The sequence below is a fragment of the Sphaerodactylus townsendi genome, linkage group LG12 (genome assembly GCF_021028975.2).
Source record: "Sphaerodactylus townsendi isolate TG3544 linkage group LG12, MPM_Stown_v2.3, whole genome shotgun sequence".
Classification (NCBI taxonomy): domain Eukaryota; kingdom Metazoa; phylum Chordata; class Lepidosauria; order Squamata; family Sphaerodactylidae; genus Sphaerodactylus; species Sphaerodactylus townsendi.
Genome location: NC_059436.1, coordinates 17,608,470 through 17,631,935, shown reverse-complemented (window position 1 = coordinate 17,631,935; position 23,466 = coordinate 17,608,470). Strand labels below are relative to the sequence as shown.

Here is a 23,466-nt window from a genome sequence, read left to right as displayed (position 1 = left end):
TCAACAGAACCAGACAAAAATATGTCAATGTGCTCCATGTGCATATGTTATTCAGCTCACCAAACAGAGGTGTGGAATTCTTTTTTTTTTGAAGCGCAGGCAAGAGGCAGCCTTCCGGAGAGCTCAGTATAAGAATGGAACCACCGCACCTGAATGGCCAGCCAATCTGTACAAACATTCAAGAGAGAAATGTAAACAGCCTAGAGGTCACAGCCACTTTGCTGGAAGAGGATTACTAAGACCAGGACTAATCTAATGCATCCAGAATAGGACATTTCTTGGGGTTGGGGGCAGAAAACAAGGAGAACTTTCCCTCCCGTTTACCCACCCATTTCCTCTCAATACCATTTGTTGGATGCCTGCACAATCCACACTCTCTCATTCCAGCTGGAACAGCTGCTGCCAAACGAGAGAGGGAACGCTTAGTGGGACAAGAAACAGGAAACAAAAGAAAGAAAATCAGCTTTTATTGATTCAGACATTGAAAAAAAACCCCCAATCTGCGCTTGGATTAATTTCCTTGCTAGATCCTTAGAAGAGGGTCATGCTGCAGGTCTGCGGGCCACCACGGGACCCGTTTCCAGTCCTTCAGTGTGATCCACGGGCACCGCAGGTAAGAAGAATAAGCACACCGTTGGATGGTGGGAAAGATCAGTGGTTTTATTGGGGATGGTGCAGAGGGAGGACGGACAGCCAGCAAATGAAATCTGCCTCTTTTCCCTGTCGTTTGACCTAAAAAAAAGGAGCTCTTTCTGGATAAAGAGGCAGACCTTCCAGAGGCATCTGTGGTTTTATACCCCCTGCATTGGAGGAAGTGCCGTTTCCAGGAAATGTGGATTTAACAGGAAGATATTGCCACTCTCCGATGTGCACAGAATCCACAGGGATCTGTCCTAATGTTCAATTCAATTAGCAGGCCATACCATCACTGGTGGAAGAGCAGGCTGGGAAACTGAGACGGCTGAACCAGCAAGAATACAGACTAACCGATTCCAGCCAGCAATCTTTCCTTATGTGAGGTATTGGCAGATGGTTCTGAGTCAAGGACAAAAGGCTCTATTTAGACCTTGGGGGTGTTTGTCTTCCCCCTGTAGTTGCAGCAATGCTGCATGGCACTGCTTAGTACAGAGACAGTGTGCTGGTAACAAGCAATGACTGTCAAAGCAACAGACAGCTCCGTAGTTGTTGGAGTGAAGAGTTGGTGAAGAGACCGGCTCCCGACTCTACGCCTGTAACAGACTTCTGGCTATAATCATCCGCATCACTTCGTTGGTACCTATAGCAAGCCAAACCGGAAGGCGGGAGATAACAGAGGTTAGCAAACTGTGCATCTTGGGCACGTGCTTTGTAAACGGGGAGAATCCAGACTGCAATTGGGACCTTGAAGTATCTCAGGTTCCCTTTTAGAAAAAGGAAGCAAGAAGGCTTCTACTCCTCATGAGGCCAATGCTAAAAGTGCAGGCAGTGTCCATATAGGTTTCGAAATACATACACCAACCAACAGAAAAAACCCATGGGGGTGCCCACCCCGCCAGTTGTGAAGGCACCCATGCCTCTGGGGAGAGGGGATGCCGCAAAGCTTCATGGCACCCACACCTGGAAGTATGGGTGGCTGCAGCGCCCATCTGGCATGGAATTACGTGCTGATGGGATAAAGGGTGTTGGGGGGATGGTCCCAGGTTGCAGCCAACTGCAGGCGGCTTCCACCAGACTTTCAGCCCCTTGATGCTGCTGCAGCCAAACCATTTCCCCGTGGCATTTCCCGTGGGCAGGACGATTTAGCAGTTTTCTTCCTATCCATGCCTCAGGGGCGCCTGATGAGAGAAGGCGCTTGCCACCGTGCTCCCCTGCCCCGTCTGGATTGGGCCGCCTGTCCCAAGTCAATATGTTAGTTTGTTTTAGGCAAATGGCAGAGAATTTATGAGATCGGTTAATATCAGGCCACCATTTGCACTTCAGTCAGATAAGCTAGGCTCTTAGCACAGGCTGAGAAAAGCAGAGGGTCATGGCGAAGTAGCCAGAGCGAGGCAAGTAATGGCTGGAGGCAGCATCCTCCAAATTACCTTCCAAAATCTGGTGCACTCTGATATCTCGCACAAACTGCTGCACTGTATAGTCCTTCAAGTACCCGTAGCCTCCGTGCATCTGCAGGGCTTGGTTGCAGATCTGGGGAGGAGAGAAGAAGCAAGGATCCGTCAACGGGGTGAGGGCATTTTTTCAGGGAATCACAGATCTGAGGACAAGAAATCTGCTGTTCAGGCCATCTGAAAACTCAGACCATTGTCCCAGCGGAGAATCAAGGCTTTGAAGTTCAGCATCAGCATTTGCTTGTAGTAGATCTGGTGTTTTTTTTAATGTGTTCCATTGCACAGAGACAATTTAGGGCCTTGTCAACTGTCTTTACACAATAAGAATACAATTCTTTTAGGGAGGTTTTGAAGAAAACGCAATATCGCCATCTAGTGGCCACGGAGGTCTACTGGGAAAAGTCTTCCAAAGCCTTTCTAATCAATTAATTTTGCAAGCCTTCGCAAATGAAGAGGAAAGGTTTTGCCCTGTTTTCATGCTAATCCTCCTGCTAACACGCACACCGAGAGAAGCAATAAAGTGAGCTTGCTCAACAGAAGAAAGGATTGCTCTTTAGCATGGGAAGGTACAAAACCACCACCCCATCTACAAAAACTCTCCTTCGCCTTCTGTCTCTTCCACACAGCCTAGCCACTGGCAATCATTTCTCCATGCCTGAAGGGTAGGCCCCTCTGCCCACAAGTAAGATCAAATTTCCTGTCATGTGACTCTGAGGTCACAAAACTTCCTGTCATGATTAGTGGGTTTCCAGCTTGGAAAAATCAGAGGTCTTGAACATCTACTCCTTCCCAAAGTTATCGGTTGGGCTTGTGACATACACACTGTTTTTCCAGACAAATTCATCCAGCACAATGTCTAGTCTTCCTGCGGATTTCCTGTAACCTTCTGAGAAAGGCCAAGTTTATCTTATTTCTTATTCATGGAAAAGGGATGCTAAAGGATGACTATCAAATCTGTGGTTAAGTGGAAATGTCTTTCTTACCGCAAAGCACTCATCTGTGGCAAAGAGCTTGGCCATGGAGCACAGAGCCACGGCATCCTCCCGGTTCTCTTGCAGTGCCCGAGCCGCGTTCCGCACCATCAGCCGTGACGCCACCAGGCGTGTGGCCATCTCAGCCAGCCGGAATTGGAGATACTGTTCCCCGCAACGAAAAGACCAAGAGAAGCAGAAAGGGGATCAATGCTTACTCGGGAGGTTTAATGGATCGCCCCCCAAGAACAGACCCATTTCTTTTCCCATCATTATTACTGTCTCATTCCATTCCTCCCCAGTGCAGAGCAGGCTATCTCTGCTCTTTATTTTAGCTGATCCACACTATATCCTGCTTTGGGCACCACACCTTCTGAGAAGAGGAAGAGGGCCCTCTTCATTGTAGCACCAAAATTCTGGAGCTCTCTCCCCAGGAAGGCTTGACTGTCTCCTTCTATTGATATCTGCTGAGAGTACAATTGGTTTATCCTCAGCGATGTCTCCTTCCAGCCCAATATTTTAATGACTGTTTTAACATTTTTGTATTTATGTTAGCTCTTGGTGGCCCTTGTGAAGGCAGAAATGCACATTAAACATTTTGTAAAAATAACAGTAAAGAAACATACAAGCAGGATCATCATATGATTGACATATAGCTCCTGCAGCTCTACCATAACTCCAACATATGGTGCTGGAGAGGGATGCTTTAAGAAACAGCCAACCTTTTTGAAACATAAGTTGCAGCAACGAGACAGGACAATTTTTTTAAGGACTGCAAGGGATTCAAGTGTAAATAATACAATCTTGACACTGCACCTTCACCACAGTTTCCCTGCTTCCATGTAAGAGCGCCACAACCCCGCCGCTTCCTGAATTTCAAGCAAATGGGAACAGCTGCCACTGCTGCAATGCCCAGTGTACCCAAGTGGCAAACGTTTGGGGCAGGCCACTCTGTTACCAACTAGAAGGTTCTGTTGTAAGAGCAAATATTCACATTCAGAAGTCACCTGACTGCTTGCTAGGATTTCCCCAAACTGCTTGCGGACCTTGAGGTGATCCCGAGCCAAGAGGATGCAGGCATGGGCAGCGCCCAGCGAACAGGAAGCTGGAAATCGAAGTGGGTATGTGGTTACACACAGTAAGTCTGTACCTCCCCCCCCCCCTGGCCACCCTGGGACAGCCCATTTCTTTCTCTACTGCCCTTACCAATGTTAATTCTCCCTCCATTCAGACCCTTCATGGCAATGTTGAAGCCCTGACCTTCCTCTCCCACTCGGTTGGCCACCGGAACAGCACAGTCCTCAAAGATCACGGCCCGGGTTGGCTGGGAGCACCAGCCCATCTGCAGGGAAGGAAGCAACTCTTTGTGCCCAGCCATTACACCTCACACCCGAGGGGCAACTGGTGGGACAGCTTCCGTTTGTTTTGTACACATTAATTTTATAGACCCAGGAGCAGACATTTCTTAACAAAGAACAAGAAAACCAACCCCTGTCCAAAAGAGCTTCCAAAAACAAAGTTTTTAAATACAGAGGCAAAACGGGTGGGTGGGTTAAGCTAGCGAAGGTCACGTGTACATGGAATTACACGGAGCAGGGAAACGTGAGAGTGCTAAAGATTTCATGGAAAAGTGGATTTTGAAAAAGAATTGTGAAGGAGGGGAGAAAAGTGGAAGCTGGTGGTCTAAAGATTCCAAACGGAATCTCGAGAGACCGGTTGCAACCCCACCCAGAACTTATGAGACTGGCTGTGACCCCGCCCAGAACTCATGAGACCAACTGCGACCTTGCCCAAAGCTTGAGAGACCAGCTATGACCCCATACAGAACCCAAGAGACTGGCTGTGATTCCACCCAGAACTCAAGAGACCAGCTGGGATGCAGTCCAGAACTCAAGAGACTGTTTGCAACCTCAGCCAAAGCTCGTGAGACTGGCTACAACCCTGGCCAGAACTCCAAAGACCAAAGGCACCCCTGCCCACAACTCAAGAGACCAGCTGCTCTTCAGGTCTTTTACCTTCTTTTCCTTCTTCCCAAAACTCAGCCCTGGGGTTCCTTTCTCCACCACCATGCAGGAGATGCCTTTGGGACCTGACCCTCCCGTACGGCACATGACCACATACACGTCTGCGTCGCCTCCGCCGCTGATGAAAGCCTATAAGGAAATTGCAAAAACTTTTTCATTCAGGAATTCCCCAATCCTCAACTAGCCTGGGATGGAAGGGAGCTGCAAAGTGCAGTCTGTGCTTTCAAAATCCTTCGAATCAGAAGGCAAAGAGGAGAAGGAATACAGTAGGAATATAGAGAAATAAAGAAGATGATGAGAAATTGGGAAAGGGGGTGAGTAGATAAGGTGTTTGCTTGGAAAACAATCCAAAACTACAAGGAACTAAGAGCATTAAAAGGCCAGGGATCCATCTGGTCCAACATACTGCTTCTATCAGCAGCAAGTCAGAGACTTTGAGAATTGCAGACCCCAGCATCTAATAAGCAAAGGTATACTGCTTTTGACACTTGGGGTTCTATAAATAGCTCTCATCGGTAATAGGCACATCCTCCATTTATCTGTCTAGTCCTGTGGTGGCGAACCTATGGCACTCCAGATGTTCATGGACTACAATTCCCATCAGCCCCTGCCAGCATGGCCAATTGGGGCTGATGGGAATTGTAGTCCATGAACATCTGGAGTGCCATCTAGTCCCATTTTTAAAGTCCTTGAACCCGAGGGCTAAATTACCACATCTGTAAAGAGAGGCAGAGTAGTGGTTAAGAGAAGGAGTTGCTATTCAGAACATCCCTGGTTCAAATCCCATCTCAGTCAAGAAGTCATCAGGTAGTCTTTGACAAGCCACCTTCTCTCCACTTTAGCACCTTCTGCCCTGTCTTCCAAATGGAAATAATATAGGCCCACTGCACAGGGCAGTTTTAAGGATTATAACAAGACAACATATATTTTCTCCAATCATCAAAATTGCTGTTATTATTAGAGGCGATATTCAGAGCTCAGACTAGGAAAAATTTTGATTATCCTTTAAGCATGTTTATTCAAAGAATGGAAATTTCAGTTGGTGGGAAAGGCCCTAGGCACTGTACCGGGAGAACATTCCGGAACATTAATCAGAGAATAGATCTTGAACAGGGATGCTCCTGCTTCTATAATCGTTACGGGGCAGAAAAGCGAAGCGTAGACCTTCTCCCGTGCTCAGGAGTTGCAGCAAATTTCAAGAAGATGAAAGCCGGTACCTTGGACCCATTCAGGACATAAGCGTCGCCTTTCCTCTTGGCCGTAGTTAGCAAAGAAGCAGCATCGCTCCCACTTCCTGGTCAGAAATAGTAAGGAATCTTGTCTGAATTGGAAACAACTTTTTCATCATGGTTCCTGCCAGGGCTATTACCTTTTTCCTATCTGTTCCAAACTGCTTGGCAAGAATTCTTGGCTGTCAATCTTAGTTTAGGTTTCTCATCTAACTTTGAGCCAGTTGTTTTATTTCAGGCTAACATACCCAACAGAGTTCTTGCAAAGGTAATACAGAGGTGGCTGGGTGGAGGGCAAGCCATATGTACCAACCAAAACACCTTGGGGAAAGGATAGGAGAAAAATTTACTAGATAAATAGATGCAGCCTACCAAGAATCTTGGACTCGACCACTCGACCCTGACCTGGATAGCCCAGTCTCATCAGATCTTGGCAGTTAACCAGGGATGGCCCTGGTTAGTACTTAGATGGGAAACCACCAAGGATGCTGAGGGTCTTTAAACAGAGGTAGGCAATGGCAAACCTCCTCCAAATATCTCTTGCCTTGAAAACCCTATGGCAGTGGTGGTGAACCTTTGGCACTCCAGATGTTATGGACTACAATTCCCATCAGCCCCTGCCAGCATGGCCAGTTGCCCATGCTGGCAGGGGCTGATGGGTATTGTAGTCCATAACATCTGGAGTGCCAAAGGTTCACCACCACAGCCCTATGGGGTCACCCTAAATCACCACATCTGTAAAGAGATGCGGAGCAGCAGTTAAAAGAAGCTGCAGTTCAGAAAACTGCTCATTCAAATCCCACCTCCATCAGATGGCCTTTGGCAAGCCAGCCTCTCTCTACGTCAGCATCCCCTGCTTAGACTTCCAAACGGGAATAATATAACCCTACCTCACAGGATTTGATAGCACTTTACACGTACACACCTGTGTGGCAGTCAGTAACACCTTATCTCTCAGGATCTGGAAAAGGACAGTAGGCTCCCAACCCCACTCCACCTGTCTCACCTGGCTCGGTCAGGCAGTAAGAAGCCAGCTTCTCCATGCTGCAAAGCGAGGGGCAGTATTTGTGTCTCTGTTCTTGGCTCCCAAAGGTGTCAATCATCCAAGCGCACATGCTGCAGTGGCAAAACAGAGAGCGTCATGGAATGAACCCCAACTCGAAGAAGAGAACAGTTTGGATTTATATCCTGCCTTTCTCTCTGGTAAGGAGTCTCAAGATGGCTTACCAAACTCCTTTCCCTTCCTCTTCCCACAACAGACAGGTTGTGGGGTAGGTTGAACTGGGAGGGTTCTGAGAGAACTGTGACTGCCCAAGATCATCCAGCAGGACTGTAGAAGCAGGGAAACAAATCTGGTTCACCAGATAAGAGTCCACCGCTCCAGTGGAGGAGTGAGGAATCAAACCCAGTTCTCCAGATTAGAGTCCACCTGTTCTTTACCACTACATCATGCTGGTTCTCTTGGATGGGAGACCACCAAGGAAACCCAGGGCCGCTATACAGAGGCAGACAACAGCAAACCGCCTCTGTCATGTCTGACCTGGAAAACCCAGTGGGTGCCTATTTTCCAACCCGCCTGCCCTTCATACTCACTTCTGGATGCTCATATAGGCCGTAGTACTGACACATCCTGTCGAGAGGGCCTCAAAGATGATAGACGTGTCCAGTCGGGACAACCCCGAGCCCCCCACATCTGGCTGCACATAGATCCCTCCAAACCCCAACTGGGATGCTTTCCTCATAGTTTCCACTGGGAATATTTCCTGTTAAATTGAAGAAAGGTGACTCACAGGCAGTTTCATGAAATGTTTGCAAGTCTTTGGAAATGACTGCTTTTCTTTTCTATATTTCTGCTATTCTGTTCTTAAGTTATTTATATTTTTCAGTACCACATGAAATACAGACACTCTCAATACATTTGCCGCTATGGGGTTATTTAGCAGAATAATTGCCAAGATTTAGGGAACTTATCAATTGAATAGATAGTATCTGTAATACTAGTCAAGTAGATCAAATACTTTATATTTATATTGACTCGACCATCTTACTTGTAAACAATTACACTTGAAAAATGAACAGCAAATCAGTGACCTCAAAGAAATTTTATGTGGCTGCTGACAGCATCCCTGGGGCATGAGAAGTGTTTCTAAAAAGGGTGTGGGGTTTCCGATAGGCCACTGTTGATCTGACTGGCTGCGCATATCTTTCAAAAGTTCCTTCTGCAGCAGCTGTCACCACATGGTTGACTGAGGGAAAGTGAGATATATGCAGGAAAATATTTTAAAATAATTTGATCATTTAAAAAGACATCCTGTTAGCCAAAGCTTCTGCCTGAAATGGTGAAGTGCCACTATTAGATTTATGCACAACTTTTCCCCCTACATTCTGTGGTTGGCCGATCTCCTATGGCGGCCATTTTGTGGTTGGTTCCATCTCCTATGGTGGCCATTTTGTGGCTGCTCCCATCACAAAGTTTGAATTCCATAGGTTCCCACAACTTCAAAAAGGTAAGGAATTCCCCTGCTTTAGACAATAGTCATAGGAGTTTTACAATGCAATCCTAGGCAAAATTACTCCAGTTGCAGGATCCAGAAACAGGTCTCGTGCCCTTCAGCCATGAGCGGTATTCAGTGGTACACTGCTTCTGAATCTGGATGTTCCATTCAGCTAACCTTGTTAACAAGAACATAAAAACAGCCTTACCGGGGCAGACTGAAGGTCCATCTGGTCCAGCAACCTGCTTGTCATAAATGCCCCAGAACAGAGCAAGAAGACAATCAATCGTTTCTGTGAACTTGGTAGATCATGACAGGGAGGGTGGAGGGGGATGAGTCAGTGTTCACCTCTCAGGGTCCTTTCTTATGTGCTCAGGGTAATGCTGATTACCACTTTGGGGTCAGGACGGAATTTTCCTACAGGTCAACTTGGCCAGGGAACCTGTAGGGTTTTTGCATCCCTCTGGACATAGAGCAGAGGTCTCAAGATGTGTGTGGGGGGGAAGATAGTTATAAATGCCAGTTTTTTTTCAGGGGGTTGGGCTAGATGACCTTTGAGGTACCTTCCCACTTTATTTTTATATGCTTTGTACTTCAGCCATCTCCTGCAGCTGGTCTTAAATCTCAGCGTTATCTATTTTAATTGCTTCTGCACTCAAATGTCACATTCTGTTGATTGCATTGGTTTACACTGCGCAATATGTCTAAACTCTCAATGAGAAAGGCAGACCATAAGTAACATAAATAAAATGTTGTGTGTCATGTGACACCTTCTCACCTTTTCATCCCATTCTGCCATGTAGGGGGCCATCTCCTTAGCAGCAAAGTCAAAGGCAACTTTTTGGAATTCCTTCTGTTCTTCTGTCAAACCCACTGAAGCTGCAAGGCGTAAAAGAGGGGAAAAATCAAGGCAGGTACTCAGGTGTGTCTTTCCAAGGACAGTAGTTCACGAATGCCACCATTTGGGTATGTGATTCAATGATAACAAATTGACTTTGTATGCAGAAGGTCCTGGGTTCAATTCCTGGCATCCCCATTTTTTTTTTAAGTCAAGCAGTACGTGGTATGAGAGATCTCTGGAAAGAGACAGCCCATCTGTGCAACCAATGCTGACCATGAGCGACCAGTGGTCTAACCCAGTGTGAGACAGCTTCATGCTTACTCTATGTTGAAGTCGTCATTGCAAAATGCAGATGGGCGAGTTTGATCTCGGCACAAGTTGGTTTGAGGGAGCCGGCTTGAAGGTTGACTAGGCCTTCCATCCTGCCAAGGTTGGCAAAACGAGTGCCCAGCTTGCTGGGGGTAAATCGTAGATGGGAAGGCAATGGCAAACCTCCCCATAAACACAGTCTGCCTAGTAAACGTGATGTCACCCCACAGGTCAGTAACGACCAAGTGCATGGACAGGCAACTATCTTTACATTTACCTTTATGTCCCATCCTCTTTATCATTATGGTAGGACTTCAGGTCCCTTTAGCTGTGTCTAACAAGCCAAGAAAATTTGTTTTGTAATAATACTTAAGGTGGACAACCCATTGTATCTTCAGCGAATTAATCCTGTACATCTGTACATTCCCTGTTTTATTTGTTTTAACTTTATTGAAACTGATTTTATATGGTTAGTTTTTGTTCTGTTCCTAATTGGTGAAAAGATGCAAATAAATAAACTGTTATTATTATTTGGTTTATATGATGTCACACTAGAGAAAACATGGGAGGTGTTGCCAACTGACCAGGTGCTCATGGTTCAAAGCACTACACAAGCACTTCAAGCACTACACAACCACACACTTCCAGGTTCCCCCTCCCAAATCTCCAGGAATTCCCCAGTCCGGAGCTGGCAGCCCTGGATGTGTTTCAGATGTTCTGTGAAATATCTCCAAGCCAAACATGCACATTTCCTCCTTGGAGCCCTGAGCCTCCTTGGCCCAGCACACAGTATCCAACTTCCTCTTCTGCAACAACCTGGCAGGTGCATCAACCAAGACACCGCCCTTTCTTATTCTCTGTTCACAACCATGGCCAATTTTTTCCCTGCTCACCACAAACCAATGTGCATTTATACACAGTCTTCCTGCAGTTCCATAATACCTTCTTGCCATGTTGGCATTAAAGCGACCAGCCTACATTGCCCCTGCACTTTGTAGCAAGGCTTAATTTAGCGTTACAGTAGGTAACAATCCAACAGGTGGTGCTGTATTTCTATGCACGGGTTAATAAGACACCATCTGGTGAACATCTACCTGTCATACAACTTTTGAAGGCGAAGCAGCCCTGCCATGGGGGAAGGGGAGGAAAAAGGCAGCTTGCACCCCATGAATTCCAAAATCCCCATCCGCGATTGGGGTTACCCGGCTTCTCCCCAGTTCTTACGATCAATGCAGGAGACAATCCCTCTGCGTCCCCATGCCTGCCGGTCCCCAAGGCACCTTCGCAGCTGGAGCTGTAGCCTCGAGCAACCTCTCCAAGCCATGGTCGGTTGGGCTCCAGCTACCCAAGCTGCTAAGGAAAAAGTCGCATTTGTCGCGCTGCTTGCTGGGAGTCGTAGTTTAAGTCTGGGGTATTAGCAATGCTTTCCGAAGATCTCATACATCGGGGTACTACATTTCCCAGAAACTTTCGCGATGCGACACAAGGCCTTTTGGGAGTTGTAGTGCATGTCTCCCCTCTGCCTCTTCTGGACGGGCTCCCTGATTGGTTAGAAGCAGAGGCCGGTCTTAAAGGGATGGCTGCGGTTTGCATAACTGTTATTTGCCCTCCGACTTTAATCGGTCCACGCACAAGCCTTTTTTTTTTAATGCAAGGATTTGAGTCCCGCGTGCCGTTTGCAAAGCGAGAGGGAGCAATTTGTGCAGAAGAAACCTGGGAATTGACAGCCCCTCCCCGTCCATCAGGGTCAGCGAGGGAGGGCGGCCAGAGTCCCCCCACCGACGACCCAGCAGCAGCAGCCGCCACCAACCCTGCAGAAGGGCCCCCTCTTTCTCCCTGTCGGCCGCTTCGCTCACGGGGCCCCCTGGACGCTTCCGCTTTTACGGTCCCGCCGGCCAATCAAGCGGCAGGAGGAGGAGGAAGGGCGGCGGCGGCTGCCCTCCAGTGGCCAAAGGTGTGAATTACAAGCGCGCACCACCACCACCACCACCACCACGCGGCATTTCTCAGGTTATAGTTGCTATAATGTGGCGTGTCCGGGCCTCTGAGCAGGGGAGCCGCTGCGGAGGACGCTCTCGGAAAGTGTTACAACGCTCTCGGGGAGCCCTCCGCAGCGGCTGGAGCGTTACCACGCTCTCGGGGAGCCCTCCGTAGCGGCTGGAGCGTTACTGGTGTATTATGCGCCAATACCTTCTCTGTTTGCATTTGGAAGTCCCTCAATATTTTGCTCATTTTCAATGACTTTTTCAAAGTGTGTTCCCAACATTTTTTTTTCTGTTGGCAAATGATAATTTTTACAGTCTCCCAGTGAATCATTTAAACAACTCAGGGGAGATGGAGCTGCCACCTGAGGTCTGGATAGAATAGAATAGAATAGAATCTTTATTGGCCAAGTGTGATTGGACACACAAGGAATTTGTCTCCGGTGCATATGCTCTCAGTGTACATAAAAGAAAATACATTTGTCAAGAATCATAAGGTACAGCACTTAATGATTGTCATATAGGTCTAGTAAGCAATCAGGAAACAATCAATAGTAATAAAAACATAAAATGTAAAATCATAAAATAAAATGAAATGTCAGCACAGGCTATAGTCATACAGTCATAATTGGGAGGAGATGGGTTAATAGGAAATGATAGAAAAAAGTAGTGCAGTAATTATATAATAAATATATAATAAATAGTTTGACATTATCAGCAGGGAATTATTTGTTTAACAGAGTGGATGGCATTCGGGAAAAAAACTTGTTCTTATGTCTAGTTGTCTTGGTGCACAGTGCTCTGTCAGGATGACGTTTAGAGGGGTAAGAAGTTGAGAACAGTTTATGTCCAGGATGCGAGGGGTCAGTAAATATTTTCACAGCCCTTTTTTTGACCCGTGCAGTATACAGGTCCCTCAATGGAAGGCAGGTTAGCAGCAATTGTTTTTCTGCAGTTCTGATTATTCTCCTGAAGTCTGTTAGTCGATCTTGTTTGGGTTGTGCAGTAGAACCAAAACCACACAGTTATAGAGGATTGCAGATGACAGACTCAATCGATTCCCTCCTGTAGAACTGTATCAGCAGCTCCTTGGAGCAGTTTGAGCTTCCCTGGAGTTGGCGCAGAAAGAACATTCTTGTTGTGCTTTTTTTTGATGACATTTTTGATAATTAGGTGTCCATTTCGGTCATGAGATATGATGGAGCCTAGGAAATTTAAAGGTCTCCTCACTGTTGATACCTGTGTTTGTCTAGGTTATTGTGAGAGGAGGTAGGATGGGGAGGGGTTTCTCCTGGAAATCTACCCACCATTTACTTCCTACCGGTTAAGCCTAAGTGTGTTCAGTTCTTAGATTACTGTCTCCAGTGGCACCATCGAGGCTAGGGTTGTTCTCAACCTCCTCCGGGATCTGTATGCGGTTTCATCGATTGTCTCGGAATCGAGCATCTCAATTCCACTGTTGTATCATCTGCAAATTTCAGTTAATTTTTAACAGATGGATCATTTGAGATGCAGTCATTGGTATACAGAGAGAAGAGAAGTGAGTGAAAGTACACAGCCTTTGGGGCCCCCCTGTGCTCATTTTACAGGTGTCTGATGTAATTTTTCCTAGCTTCACCTGCTGTTTCCTATCTGTTAGGAAGCTTGTGATCCACTTACAAATATGCTCAGGTACTGCTAGCTGATTTAGTTTGGTTAGAAGAATGTCCGGTCTGATAGTATTGAATGCTGAACTAAAGTCAACAAAGAGGACCCTTGCATAGGTCTTTGGCGATTCAAGATGCTGTAGGATATAGTGCAAAGCCATATTAATAGCATCATCTGTCGATCTATTTGCTCGGTATGCAAATTGCAAGGGGTCCAACAGTGGATCCGTGATGGTTTTCAAATGGTACATCACTAGCCTTTCAAAAGTTTTCATAACTACAGATGTTAGAGCAACTGGTCTGTAGTCGTTCAGTTCCTTCACCTGGAGGAGGTGTTGTTATTTTATTCAACTTATACCATGCCCTTTACCTGCAGAGCTTAACTCAGTGTGGCTTACATATGGAGAATAATCAGTAAACAGGTATATAAATGTAGGATTAAAATGTGGAGGGATGCTACATTAGTGTTAACTTGCTCATCTCCACGTTGAACTCAGTCACTGGATGAATATGGAGAGCCAGCGTGGTGAAATAGTACTGGAGAACCAGGTTGAATTCTTTACTCCTCCACGTGAGCGGCAGACTCTAATCTGGTGAACAGGATTTGTTTCCCCACTTCTCCGCATGAAGCCTGTGGGGCAACCTTGGGCTAGTCACAGTTCTCTCAGAACTCTCTCAGCCCTTGCAATGTGTCTGTTTTGGGGAGAGGAAACGAAATGAGCTCCTGTGCTCCTGTTTTGTTACTTTCCTCGTCCTTCTCTTTATAGGTTTCCAGTTTGCTTTGAGAAAGTTGGGGAATGCCATCCCGAGGCAAGAAAAGAGGCCGAGGAGCCTTGAAAGGTCAGTGAAGAACCCAAATGGGGGTTTGTCCTGTTCAGTTTCGTATTGTGTAAGTGTTAAAGAATCGGCTTGGAATGCATCTACCTGTTGCTGTCTTAGATGCACACCTGTTAAGGGCAAGGAAATGTAAGGTTTTAGCATCCTGCTAAAGATCTGGATGGAGAGCTTGAATCAGGATGTGAAATTCATCCTTATTCACTAGTCCCCTGGTTGCAAAATCCTCTTTGTCTGTTTGGTCTATATGTGCCAACCGCTGTAAGTCAGCTGTAAGGATGAAGTTACAATTCTACTTGATTCTTTTTATTGGGAAGGGGTATAATACCACATAACCTTGTTGGAACAGTTATTCCCCCTCCATAAACAAACAAACAAACAAAAATGCTGGTCTGTGGTGGTGGGAAGGTCTGTCGAATCACACAGCTGACTTATGGCAACCCTACATGGTTTTTAAGGTAAGAGACTTTCAGAGGTGGTTTGCCATTGCCTCCATGTAAACTGAGAGAGTTCTGAGAGAACTGTGACTGGTCCCCGGTCACTCAGCAAGCTTCATGTGGAGGAGTAGAGGATTGAACCTAGTTCTCCAGATTACAGCCCTGTGCTCTTAGCCACTACACTACACTGGCTGTTATTACCAGTCTACATTCAAGTATTTGACAACCTTCTGCTGAGCAGTTGGAGCTAGAGATCTTCCACTATGAGCATTTCATGATGTCACAGAATCACGGCCAATTACTGATGCTCCCCTCAAATACCAAGCTGAATTTCCTGTGGCATGAACAACATTTATTTCAATATGACCTTTTGTGTGTCACAGTTCACTTCTCCAGATATGCTGTTAACAACTGTTAACACTAATAAATGTGCTATATCCCACTGGAAACTTCATCTGAACCCAAAGTCAATAATTGGGAAAGTAGAATATAGCTAGTGATCTTCCATTTTCACCCTGTCTCCCCCCCCCCCCCCCCCACTTATTAGAAATCCAAAAAATCAGGACTTTTCTACAGCTTCAAGATTACTGCACAGGCCTCCAATAATAATCTCTCCACATTCCTGTTTGCTTTAAGATACCAAAGAACCTGCCTTTAAAGTGGCCAAGTCTGAGATCTCAGGGGAGGGAGGGGAATCAGTGCCGGTCAAAACATCTGGAGAAAGAAACCCAGGAAAAACCTCTGCAGGAGAAGCCAGCACGAAGGGAACCAAGAAGACCTACACCCATTGGCTGATGAAATCTGAACCAGAGAGCAGGATGGAGAAGGGAGTTGATGTAAAGGTAAGCTGGCAATCTTCTCTTTCTATTCTTGCCTTCTGGGATACCTGTCTTGCGACTAGCTAGAAGGCATGGATGTTATTTTGTAAATCCTGGCAGGCTTTTCAGTTGTCTTCAATTTGCAGTTCTGGGATTATCTCCTTGTTTTATGACTAAAATGCAGGTTGGATTTCAAGTGGAAAGCAATTTTCAACAGGGTTGGAATCTGCCCTAAAGTATTTATCCCCCCCTCAATACATCTTCCTTTTTGGTAACATCCTGGAGTGTCAGCTAAACAATTAATTGATGCCTTTCCAGTGTATACATTTAGTGATGTAGCTGTGAGCCATAACTGGCAGGCACTATTTTATTTTGTTTTGTTACAAATAAGCCAAAGACAAACATGTTGTTGTTAGACAAACAACATGTTTCCGCAGATGCCAGTAGCTATTATCTGAATTAACAGGCATTGTATAAATGGCAGATGAAAAGGCTGCGTCTGAGCCAAGTTGCATTATAACAATCTGTACATTGTCGTGGGTCCAGTTCCCTCCCAAGGGTTTCTCTGTTTCTCTTCTAGTTCAGTATTTGATAGGAACCATTGAGCCAGCCCAGATGTTCCATGGGAACTACAATAGCTCTGCCAGCATGGGCCAATTGGCCATGCTGACAGCTGTGAGTGGCCCATGCTGGCAGAGGAGGCTGAATTGCTCAGGGTTCCTGAACATCTGGAGAGCAGCAGGTTCCCTACCCCTGCTCTAGTTCATTTTCGTCCCACCCTTCCTCCAGTGAGCTCAGAGCAGCCAGTATGATTGTTCTGTCGACATTCTACCTTCACAACAACCCTGTGGGGTGGGTTCAGCTGAGATTGGTCCAAGGCTACCTGATGAACATAATGTCAAAGTGGGGAGTTGAACTTGGGTCTCCCCAAGTTTAACTTTAACCCTTACATTACTCTGATTCTGGTTTGGAGTGTCAGATGCATATGGCATGTTCCCATTTTCTTCCTCTACCCTTCCTCTGTGGGGAGAGGAAGGGAAGGAGTTTGTAAGCCGCTTTGAGTCTCCTTACAGGAGAGAAATGCTGGGTTTAAATCCAAACTGTTCTTTTTTTATATATGAAGTTCTTTTCTGCATATCCTGGTTTCCTCTAATCACAGTTTTCTGTGATACAGTACAGTACAGTAAACCTTTATTAGGCATAAACGTTTTCTGTGATGTTAGAATGAGACAGACCAGGGTTAGAAGTGGTTTTGCAAACCATGGCTGAGAGATCAGTGCTAAACAATTGTTTTATTTAAAACATTTATTAGCTGTCTTTCTTCATCATGAAGCTTAAGGTGGCTTACAACATGAATAAAAATACATAAAATAAAATGCATTCAAAACTTTCACCCTCAAATTTAAAATCACAATTCAGGACTGCTAGAAAAATTAACCAAATGCAGGCCTAAATAAAACCGTCTTCAACTGCTTCCTAAAGATCAAAAGTGAGAGGGGACAGGCACACCTCCCTGGGGAGGTTGTTCCATAATTGTGGGGCTACCATTGAAAAGACTCTTGTACCACCCAAATGAGCTTCTTTGATTGGTGGGACAGACAGAAATGCCTCTCTCTATGATCTCAATTCCAGGCAGAATTACATGGGAGAAGATAGTCCTTCAGATACTCTGATCCCAATCCATGCAGAGCTTTAAAGCTTCAAAACCAACAACCAAGACCCCTTCCACACATGCAAAATAATGCGTTTTCAAACCACTTTCACAACTGCTTGCGAGTGGATTTTGCTATTCCGCACAACTTCAAAGAGCACTGAAAGCAGTTTGAAAGTACATTATTCTGCATGTGCAAAATGAGCCCAAGAGATTCAGCACATAAAAATAAATGATAATCCTGTATTTGTTTGGGACTATATTCTAATGCGGAAACATGTAATTTTCTCTATAGCTGCACCTCAGCTAACCATACGAACATATTTTTCTGAGACATATAAGCTAGTAGGCTATGAGGCAGAAATATTGGTAATTTCAGAGTGTTGCAGACTATTGGAAAAAGAATAAAATCCTAATTTTAAAAAAGAGCACACTTTTAAAATTTTCTTCTCTAGTTTGGCATTGAAGATTTAAAAGCACAACTTAACCAGACGGCATGCTGGGATGGAGTCAGGAATTACCAGGTAAATCACTCAGTTTTATGTTTCTCAGTACAGAGTGGGATGTAAAGTAACCAGTCTGTCAAGAGGCCCTGTTAAATCTCAAAACCTCACCTGGGCTCTTCACCAGCCTTTCAAATAAATACATAAATGAATAAATGGACTGATCCACAAACCGAAAACCTTAGTTGACATGGATGGATTTGAAATCAGACACGGAGTCCTTTCTGCCCTCTCACATCCATTCTTTCCTATTCTTAGGTTGAAAAGAGCAATCCTAGGTAGGTCTACCTGGAAGTAAGCCTCAGTTTATTTAATGGGGCTTACTCCCTGGAAAGTGTTCTGAGGAGAACAGCTTTTGTAACTTAATCTGTTGTAAGAACTTTCCTCCCTCCATCTATTGTTTCTGAAACAGATTATAGCCTGCTAAGTCAGGTTGTTTGTTAGGGGACTGATCATCGATAAGATCTTCGTGAACCTGCTTGGATGCGTGCAACTTAATTCTGTCTTCCAATGGCAGGCACGGAATTTCTTGAGGGAGATGAAAGTGGGGCAGATGGCCTTTTTCTATCACAGTAACTGCAAAGAGCCTGGGATTGCTGGCATTGTCAAGGTGAGCACGATTTTCTGTGAACCTGTGCATCACTTCTACAAAAAAAATTGCTGTTCAGAAAGACTACTAGCCTTAATCCCTGAGAGATCTGAGTGGCAAATCTCCACCCCATAAATGGTTAGAGCAGTGGGGGAATGGGGAGGGGGTCGCTGGCTTTGTAATTCCAAAGAGGAAAAACAGCCCTCTATGATAAGACACACAGAGTACACATTTGCCCCGTAGACTGGAACTGTTTCCAGTTTTCATTTTCTCTAGGAAACCTAGTTGTTTACAATTCAAACTCCAATACCCAGAATGCTGTGACCTTTAAAGTGGGAAGGACCGTGGCTCAGTGACGCCATTTGATTGGCATGCTAGAAGGTCCCAGATTCATTTCCCCCTATCTCTATTTGGAAGGACCAGGCAGTAGGTGATGCGAAATAGCTGAGACCTTGGAGAGCAGCTGCCAGTCAGAGTAGACAATATAGACCTTGATGAAACCAGGGTCATTTGATTTGGTATACGGCAGTGTCATGTGATCATATGTCACCTGTCCAATTTGACGTTATCCTGGATATAACTGAGGCTACAGAATTTCAGCAACTATACTGTGGCATTTGCAGATGGCACTACTGCAATTGCTCTGAGTTAAAGCAGGTCCTCCTTTCCAGCCCCCTTCTGTTCATGCCTTTATCCTTGCTTTTCTCCCAAACCTTAGGTGGTGAAGGAGGCCTATCCAGACCACACCCAGTTTGAAAGCAAGGATCCCCATTATGATGCTTCCAGTTCCAAAGAAAATCCCAAATGGTGTATGGTAGGATTATTAAGTTCATTTTTCAGCTAAAAATGATAAAGAATCAATGATTTACTCCCTTCTTTGCCATCATTCGTTCCAAGAATAGCTCTCCCATACAATCTATTGCATTCAATATTGAAAAAAACACCTCCACTTTCTTTGGAGAAGATAGTAGATGCAGTGACTGCTTTCAGGCCTGACAGCAAACCTCAGTTTGTTCACAGCGGGCACAGATACTGACTGTGCATATATAAAGTGCTGTCAAGTTGCAGGCAAGGTGACCCCACAGAGCTGGTTTGCCATTTCCTACCTGTGCATAAACTGAGAAAGTTCTGAGAGAACTGTGACTGGCCCAAGATCACCCACAGGCATCATGTGAGGGAGTGGAGAATCGAACCCAGTTCTCCAGATTAGAGTTAGCTGCTGTTAACTACTACATCACGCTGGCTCCTTGGTACTCATAACAGAGACTATCTGTTTCTGTGCTTATCTGTTCTTTTCTCCATATGTCCAACAGAATTGAAGGGTTTTTGATATCAATAATCTTCACTAAAATTTCAGTTTACTACGATGGTCAAATGTGAATGTCTGGCCAAATTGAAATTTGTTTCCTCACAAGGCTGAATTTGAGTGCACGGCTGAATCCCAGCCAAAGATGAGGAGTAAAGGCATAAGGAAAACCATCAAATCAGACCCAAAGTTCACATCTTGTGGCACTGATTTCCACAAGTAAATTAAGTGTATGAAGAAGTTTTTTAAAAAAAAAATCTGCCCCAACTGTAATGCCAGCCAATGCCATTGTCAAGAAAGAAAGCAACTACAAAATTAAGGCTTCTGTAAAGTGTGAACAAAATAAATATGCATAAATATAATATGATGACACCTATGAGCCAATATTTATTTTCTCAAACTATTTGCCTTCAGTGCATAAGATGAGCATGGGTATTTCTCTTCACATTGCTACAATGGCTAATGCTTTTAATAAATTCTGAGTCAAGATTTATGTGACAATCACCTAATAACCTTTTATTGTTGTCATTGTTAGTCTGATTGTTGTTTTATCCTATGCCTAATAAAGGTAATAAATGAACAAACGAATGATTTATGTGGCAATACATGAACCACTTAACTCATCTCTAATTAATGGGAAGCCTTAAAACAACCGAAGACTACTTTTTAAAACAAGAAGCAGCCAGGAGTTTGTCTTGTGGAACCTTTAGATTTACGTAACCTTAAAAATGTGTATTTAAGTGGTATTTTTGATACTATCACATACTGCATATTTAGCCATTGATTACATTTTTGAAGGGTTGATGGGATACAGTTGTGATATTTGATGCTCACTTTGCGATTTTTCTGTTATTGCATGAATATGTGTATGATTTACTTTTATGCGTGGCTGTTTTGTTCACACTTTGCAGCGGTCTTAAATTTGTAGCTTTTTTCTTGTTGTTGTGTTGGGACCTCTTACCCCTTTTTGGTTTTGCAGTCAATGTTATTGGTTAGCCAAGGTTATGGAAAGAGAAAAAAAAAATCTGTATCCACTTCCTCACATCAGGTATCATTTTATAAAATGCAGCCCTGTTGCTTTCAAGCAGTTTCCTAATCCTGTTGCTTTCGGACTTGACTGTCATCCCTTGTGCTTAAAGGTCGATGTCCAGTTTGTGCGAATGACCAAGCGCTTTATCCCCCTGGCGGAACTGAAGCTTCATCACCAGGCACACAAAATCTCAGGTGGCGCCCTGAAAGACATGACCCTCTTTACCCGCCAGAGACTCTCTGTGCAGCCCCTAACCGTGGGTACGTAGAAGGAATAATTGTTTGCCTCCAACTATTGGGAAACTTGCTATTTCACCAGACAGCTCACTCATGGCTGCTGTGAGCACATGAAGCTACCTTCTGCTGAAACAGACCAAGCTCTATGTATTGTTGAAGGCTTTCACGGCTGGAATCACTGGGGTGCTGTCTGGTTTCCGGGCTGTATGGCCGTGTTCTAGCAGCATTCTCTCCTGACATTTTGCCTGCATCTGTGGCTGGCATCTTCAGAGGATCTGAAGATGCCAGCCACAGATGCAGGCGAAACATCAGGAGAGAATGCGGCTAGAACACGGCCATACAGCCTGGAAACCAGACAGCACCCCAGACCAAGCTCTGCCTGGCAGCGGCTCTTCAGGGTATCAGGCTGAGGGCTTTCCCATCTCCTACAACCTGATTGTTTTAGCTGGGATTCTGGGGCTTGAACCTGCATGAAGCCAATGCTCTGCCACTGGGCCACATAAATCTTTTCCTCTTCTCCATTTTAGCCTCAAAATTTTGAGATGTAGGTTAAGCTGAGCATGTGTAAAAGGCCCAAGAGTTACCCTAAGTAGGCAGTCTCCACATTGATTAGGTGAATTAACTGGAGACGGGCAGGAGAGGGGTAACTGAGATCGATTGGCCTATGCATACCAGGATAGTCCTGGGCGAAGACTCTCAAAATGAGCAGGCGGTTGTATAATGAAGATATGGTTTTCTTAAAGAATGAAATAATAAAAACAAGAAATATATTTTAAGCAATAAGCATATGCATACAAAGCACACAAGAACTGGGAAAGAGAAAAGGGAAGAAGTTGATCAGGGTTTCAGGGATGGGTGATTGTTATCAGACTTGAATGGATGTCCAGGGAAAGAAGAGCTGAAGAGGAAAATGACCAGTGTTTCCATAAGCAAAGGAAAAAGCCCACACGCAAGTGAGGTTGTGCACACAGATCCAGAACACACGCACACACACACAATGAAAGGCCAAAGGGGCAATATTTATACTTTAGAATGTGTCCTGAGGTGGCATGATGTAAATTGGCTGGCAAGCCAGAGACAGAGAATTGACTGCTTTCCCAGGGTTCCAGCAATAAGATAGGAGAGGCTGAATGAGCCGTCAGGACTCAGGAGAATGCCTGGGCTATTCTCCTGAATATTAATTGATTGCTGGGATGGGTGCAGATAGGGTGAGTGATGGTCCACTCAGAGTGCTGATGGAATCACCTTAGGGTGACACCAGTGGAGATTAGCTAGCTCCATTGTCCAGCCAGGCATAGCTCAGGGCCAGGGGGAAAATGCAGGGGAAAAATGTCCAGGCTTGACAAACAAGATGGATCCCAAAACCCTGTGAGAGGCATCCATTTTGTGGGGAGCAGTGTCTTGCTCCTATGCCAGTCTTTGGCCCCTATACCTTCGGGGCACTTCCTTAGCGGCAGGAGGGGGTCCGACTGCTTACACAAAGTCATCCAGCAAGCAGAGAATTTGAACGTCAGTCCTCCAGGTTCTAGTCTGAGTCTCTTAATCACTGCTCCACGCTTCCTGTCACGTTCTCTAACAGTATTGTCAGTTTCCATAGACAACCAATGGTTTGAGTCAGAAAAACGCAGCTTGAGATCTCTTCTCCCACTCTTGACCTTTCTGTTTCTATTGTGCTGAAACTGTGGATTTGTTTGCACCTGAGAACTTCATCTCTTCACTCCACACTGTGCCACAAAGAGAAACACACCTTACCGCGACACACCTCTGAAGATGCCAGTCACAGAAGCAGGCAAAAAGTTAGGATCCAGAACTACCACACCACATCCACATCGCCCAGAAAACCCACACTGCTCAACTTCATCCCATGGTGTAAAAAATAGATTATTTAAAGGCCTGTTCTCCCCCTAAAGAAGGAATAGTACTGAGATCTTTGTTTGCAGAAATGGGCCTTGTTGATTTCAGCGCTCCTCCCCAATGATTCCAGGACTAACTCAGAGGACCTATTACTGATTCTTTGCTTCTCTCTTACAGAGGAATTTGAGTTTGTTTTAAGCCTGGAGGAAGAAAAGCAACACTGAGAACAAATTGCTGTGCTGAATCGGCACAATGTGCTGACAAGCTGTAGCAGATTTACACTGGCCTGTGAGGAAATCTCTGGAATTATGCCAAAGATGTATGTTGTTATTAGGGGTTATGTGGTTTTTTGAAGTAAAGTTTGTCATTAAAAAAATGAAATAAAGGTGTCAGTTTTAATGCCTGAGGGATACCTGCGTGGGGGGGTGGGGGAGGGGACATCTGAGAATGCTGCAGTCCCCTTCAAGCATTTGGCTTTCCTGTAACTCACCTAGCAGACTGGGGGATGGAGTGAGAGAGATGGATAAGCTGAGGAATTCCAGCAGTCCTTGTTTGCTGCAGTCAGCGATGCGTGGAGTTTGCTTTTGTTGCTTTGTTGAGAGCCAGTGTGGCGTAGTAGTGAAG

The 23,466-nt window shown here is 45.2% G+C and overlaps 2 protein-coding genes across 7 annotated transcripts; one reads left to right on the top strand and one right to left on the bottom strand.

The window, feature by feature from the left end:
• Positions 1-450: 450 nt before the first annotated feature.
• Positions 451-11,331, bottom strand: ACAD8 (acyl-CoA dehydrogenase family member 8). Of its 2 annotated transcripts, none has more exons than XM_048513230.1 (11): positions 11,181-11,331; positions 9,585-9,685; positions 7,905-8,074; positions 7,318-7,427; positions 6,300-6,376; positions 5,074-5,211; positions 4,265-4,400; positions 4,066-4,163; positions 3,071-3,223; positions 2,064-2,166; positions 451-1,276 (listed from the first exon to the last, which is right to left on the bottom strand). In XM_048513230.1, the coding sequence occupies exons 1-11, from the start codon at positions 11,278-11,280 to the stop codon at positions 1,224-1,226; spliced, it is 1,239 nt and encodes a 412-aa protein (XP_048369187.1). In that variant the 5' UTR covers positions 11,281-11,331; the 3' UTR covers positions 451-1,223. The 2 variants fall into 2 exon arrangements, with proteins under 2 accessions (XP_048369187.1, XP_048369188.1); XM_048513231.1 differs by lacking the exon at positions 11,181-11,331 and adding an exon at positions 11,051-11,177.
• A 271-nt stretch (positions 11,332-11,602) lies between these two features.
• THYN1 (thymocyte nuclear protein 1) lies at positions 11,603-23,223 on the top strand. Of its 5 annotated transcripts, none has more exons than XM_048513234.1 (8): positions 11,604-11,910; positions 14,352-14,424; positions 15,492-15,697; positions 17,780-17,848; positions 18,345-18,437; positions 19,135-19,230; positions 20,862-21,012; positions 23,020-23,223. In XM_048513234.1, the coding sequence occupies exons 2-8, from the start codon at positions 14,382-14,384 to the stop codon at positions 23,064-23,066; spliced, it is 705 nt and encodes a 234-aa protein (XP_048369191.1). In that variant the 5' UTR covers positions 11,604-11,910; positions 14,352-14,381; the 3' UTR covers positions 23,067-23,223. The 5 variants fall into 5 exon arrangements, with proteins under 5 accessions (XP_048369193.1, XP_048369191.1, XP_048369189.1 ...); XM_048513232.1 differs by having other exon boundaries at positions 11,604-11,966; XM_048513235.1 differs by lacking the exon at positions 11,604-11,910 and adding an exon at positions 11,976-12,308.
• The last annotated feature ends 243 nt before the right edge of the window (positions 23,224-23,466 follow it).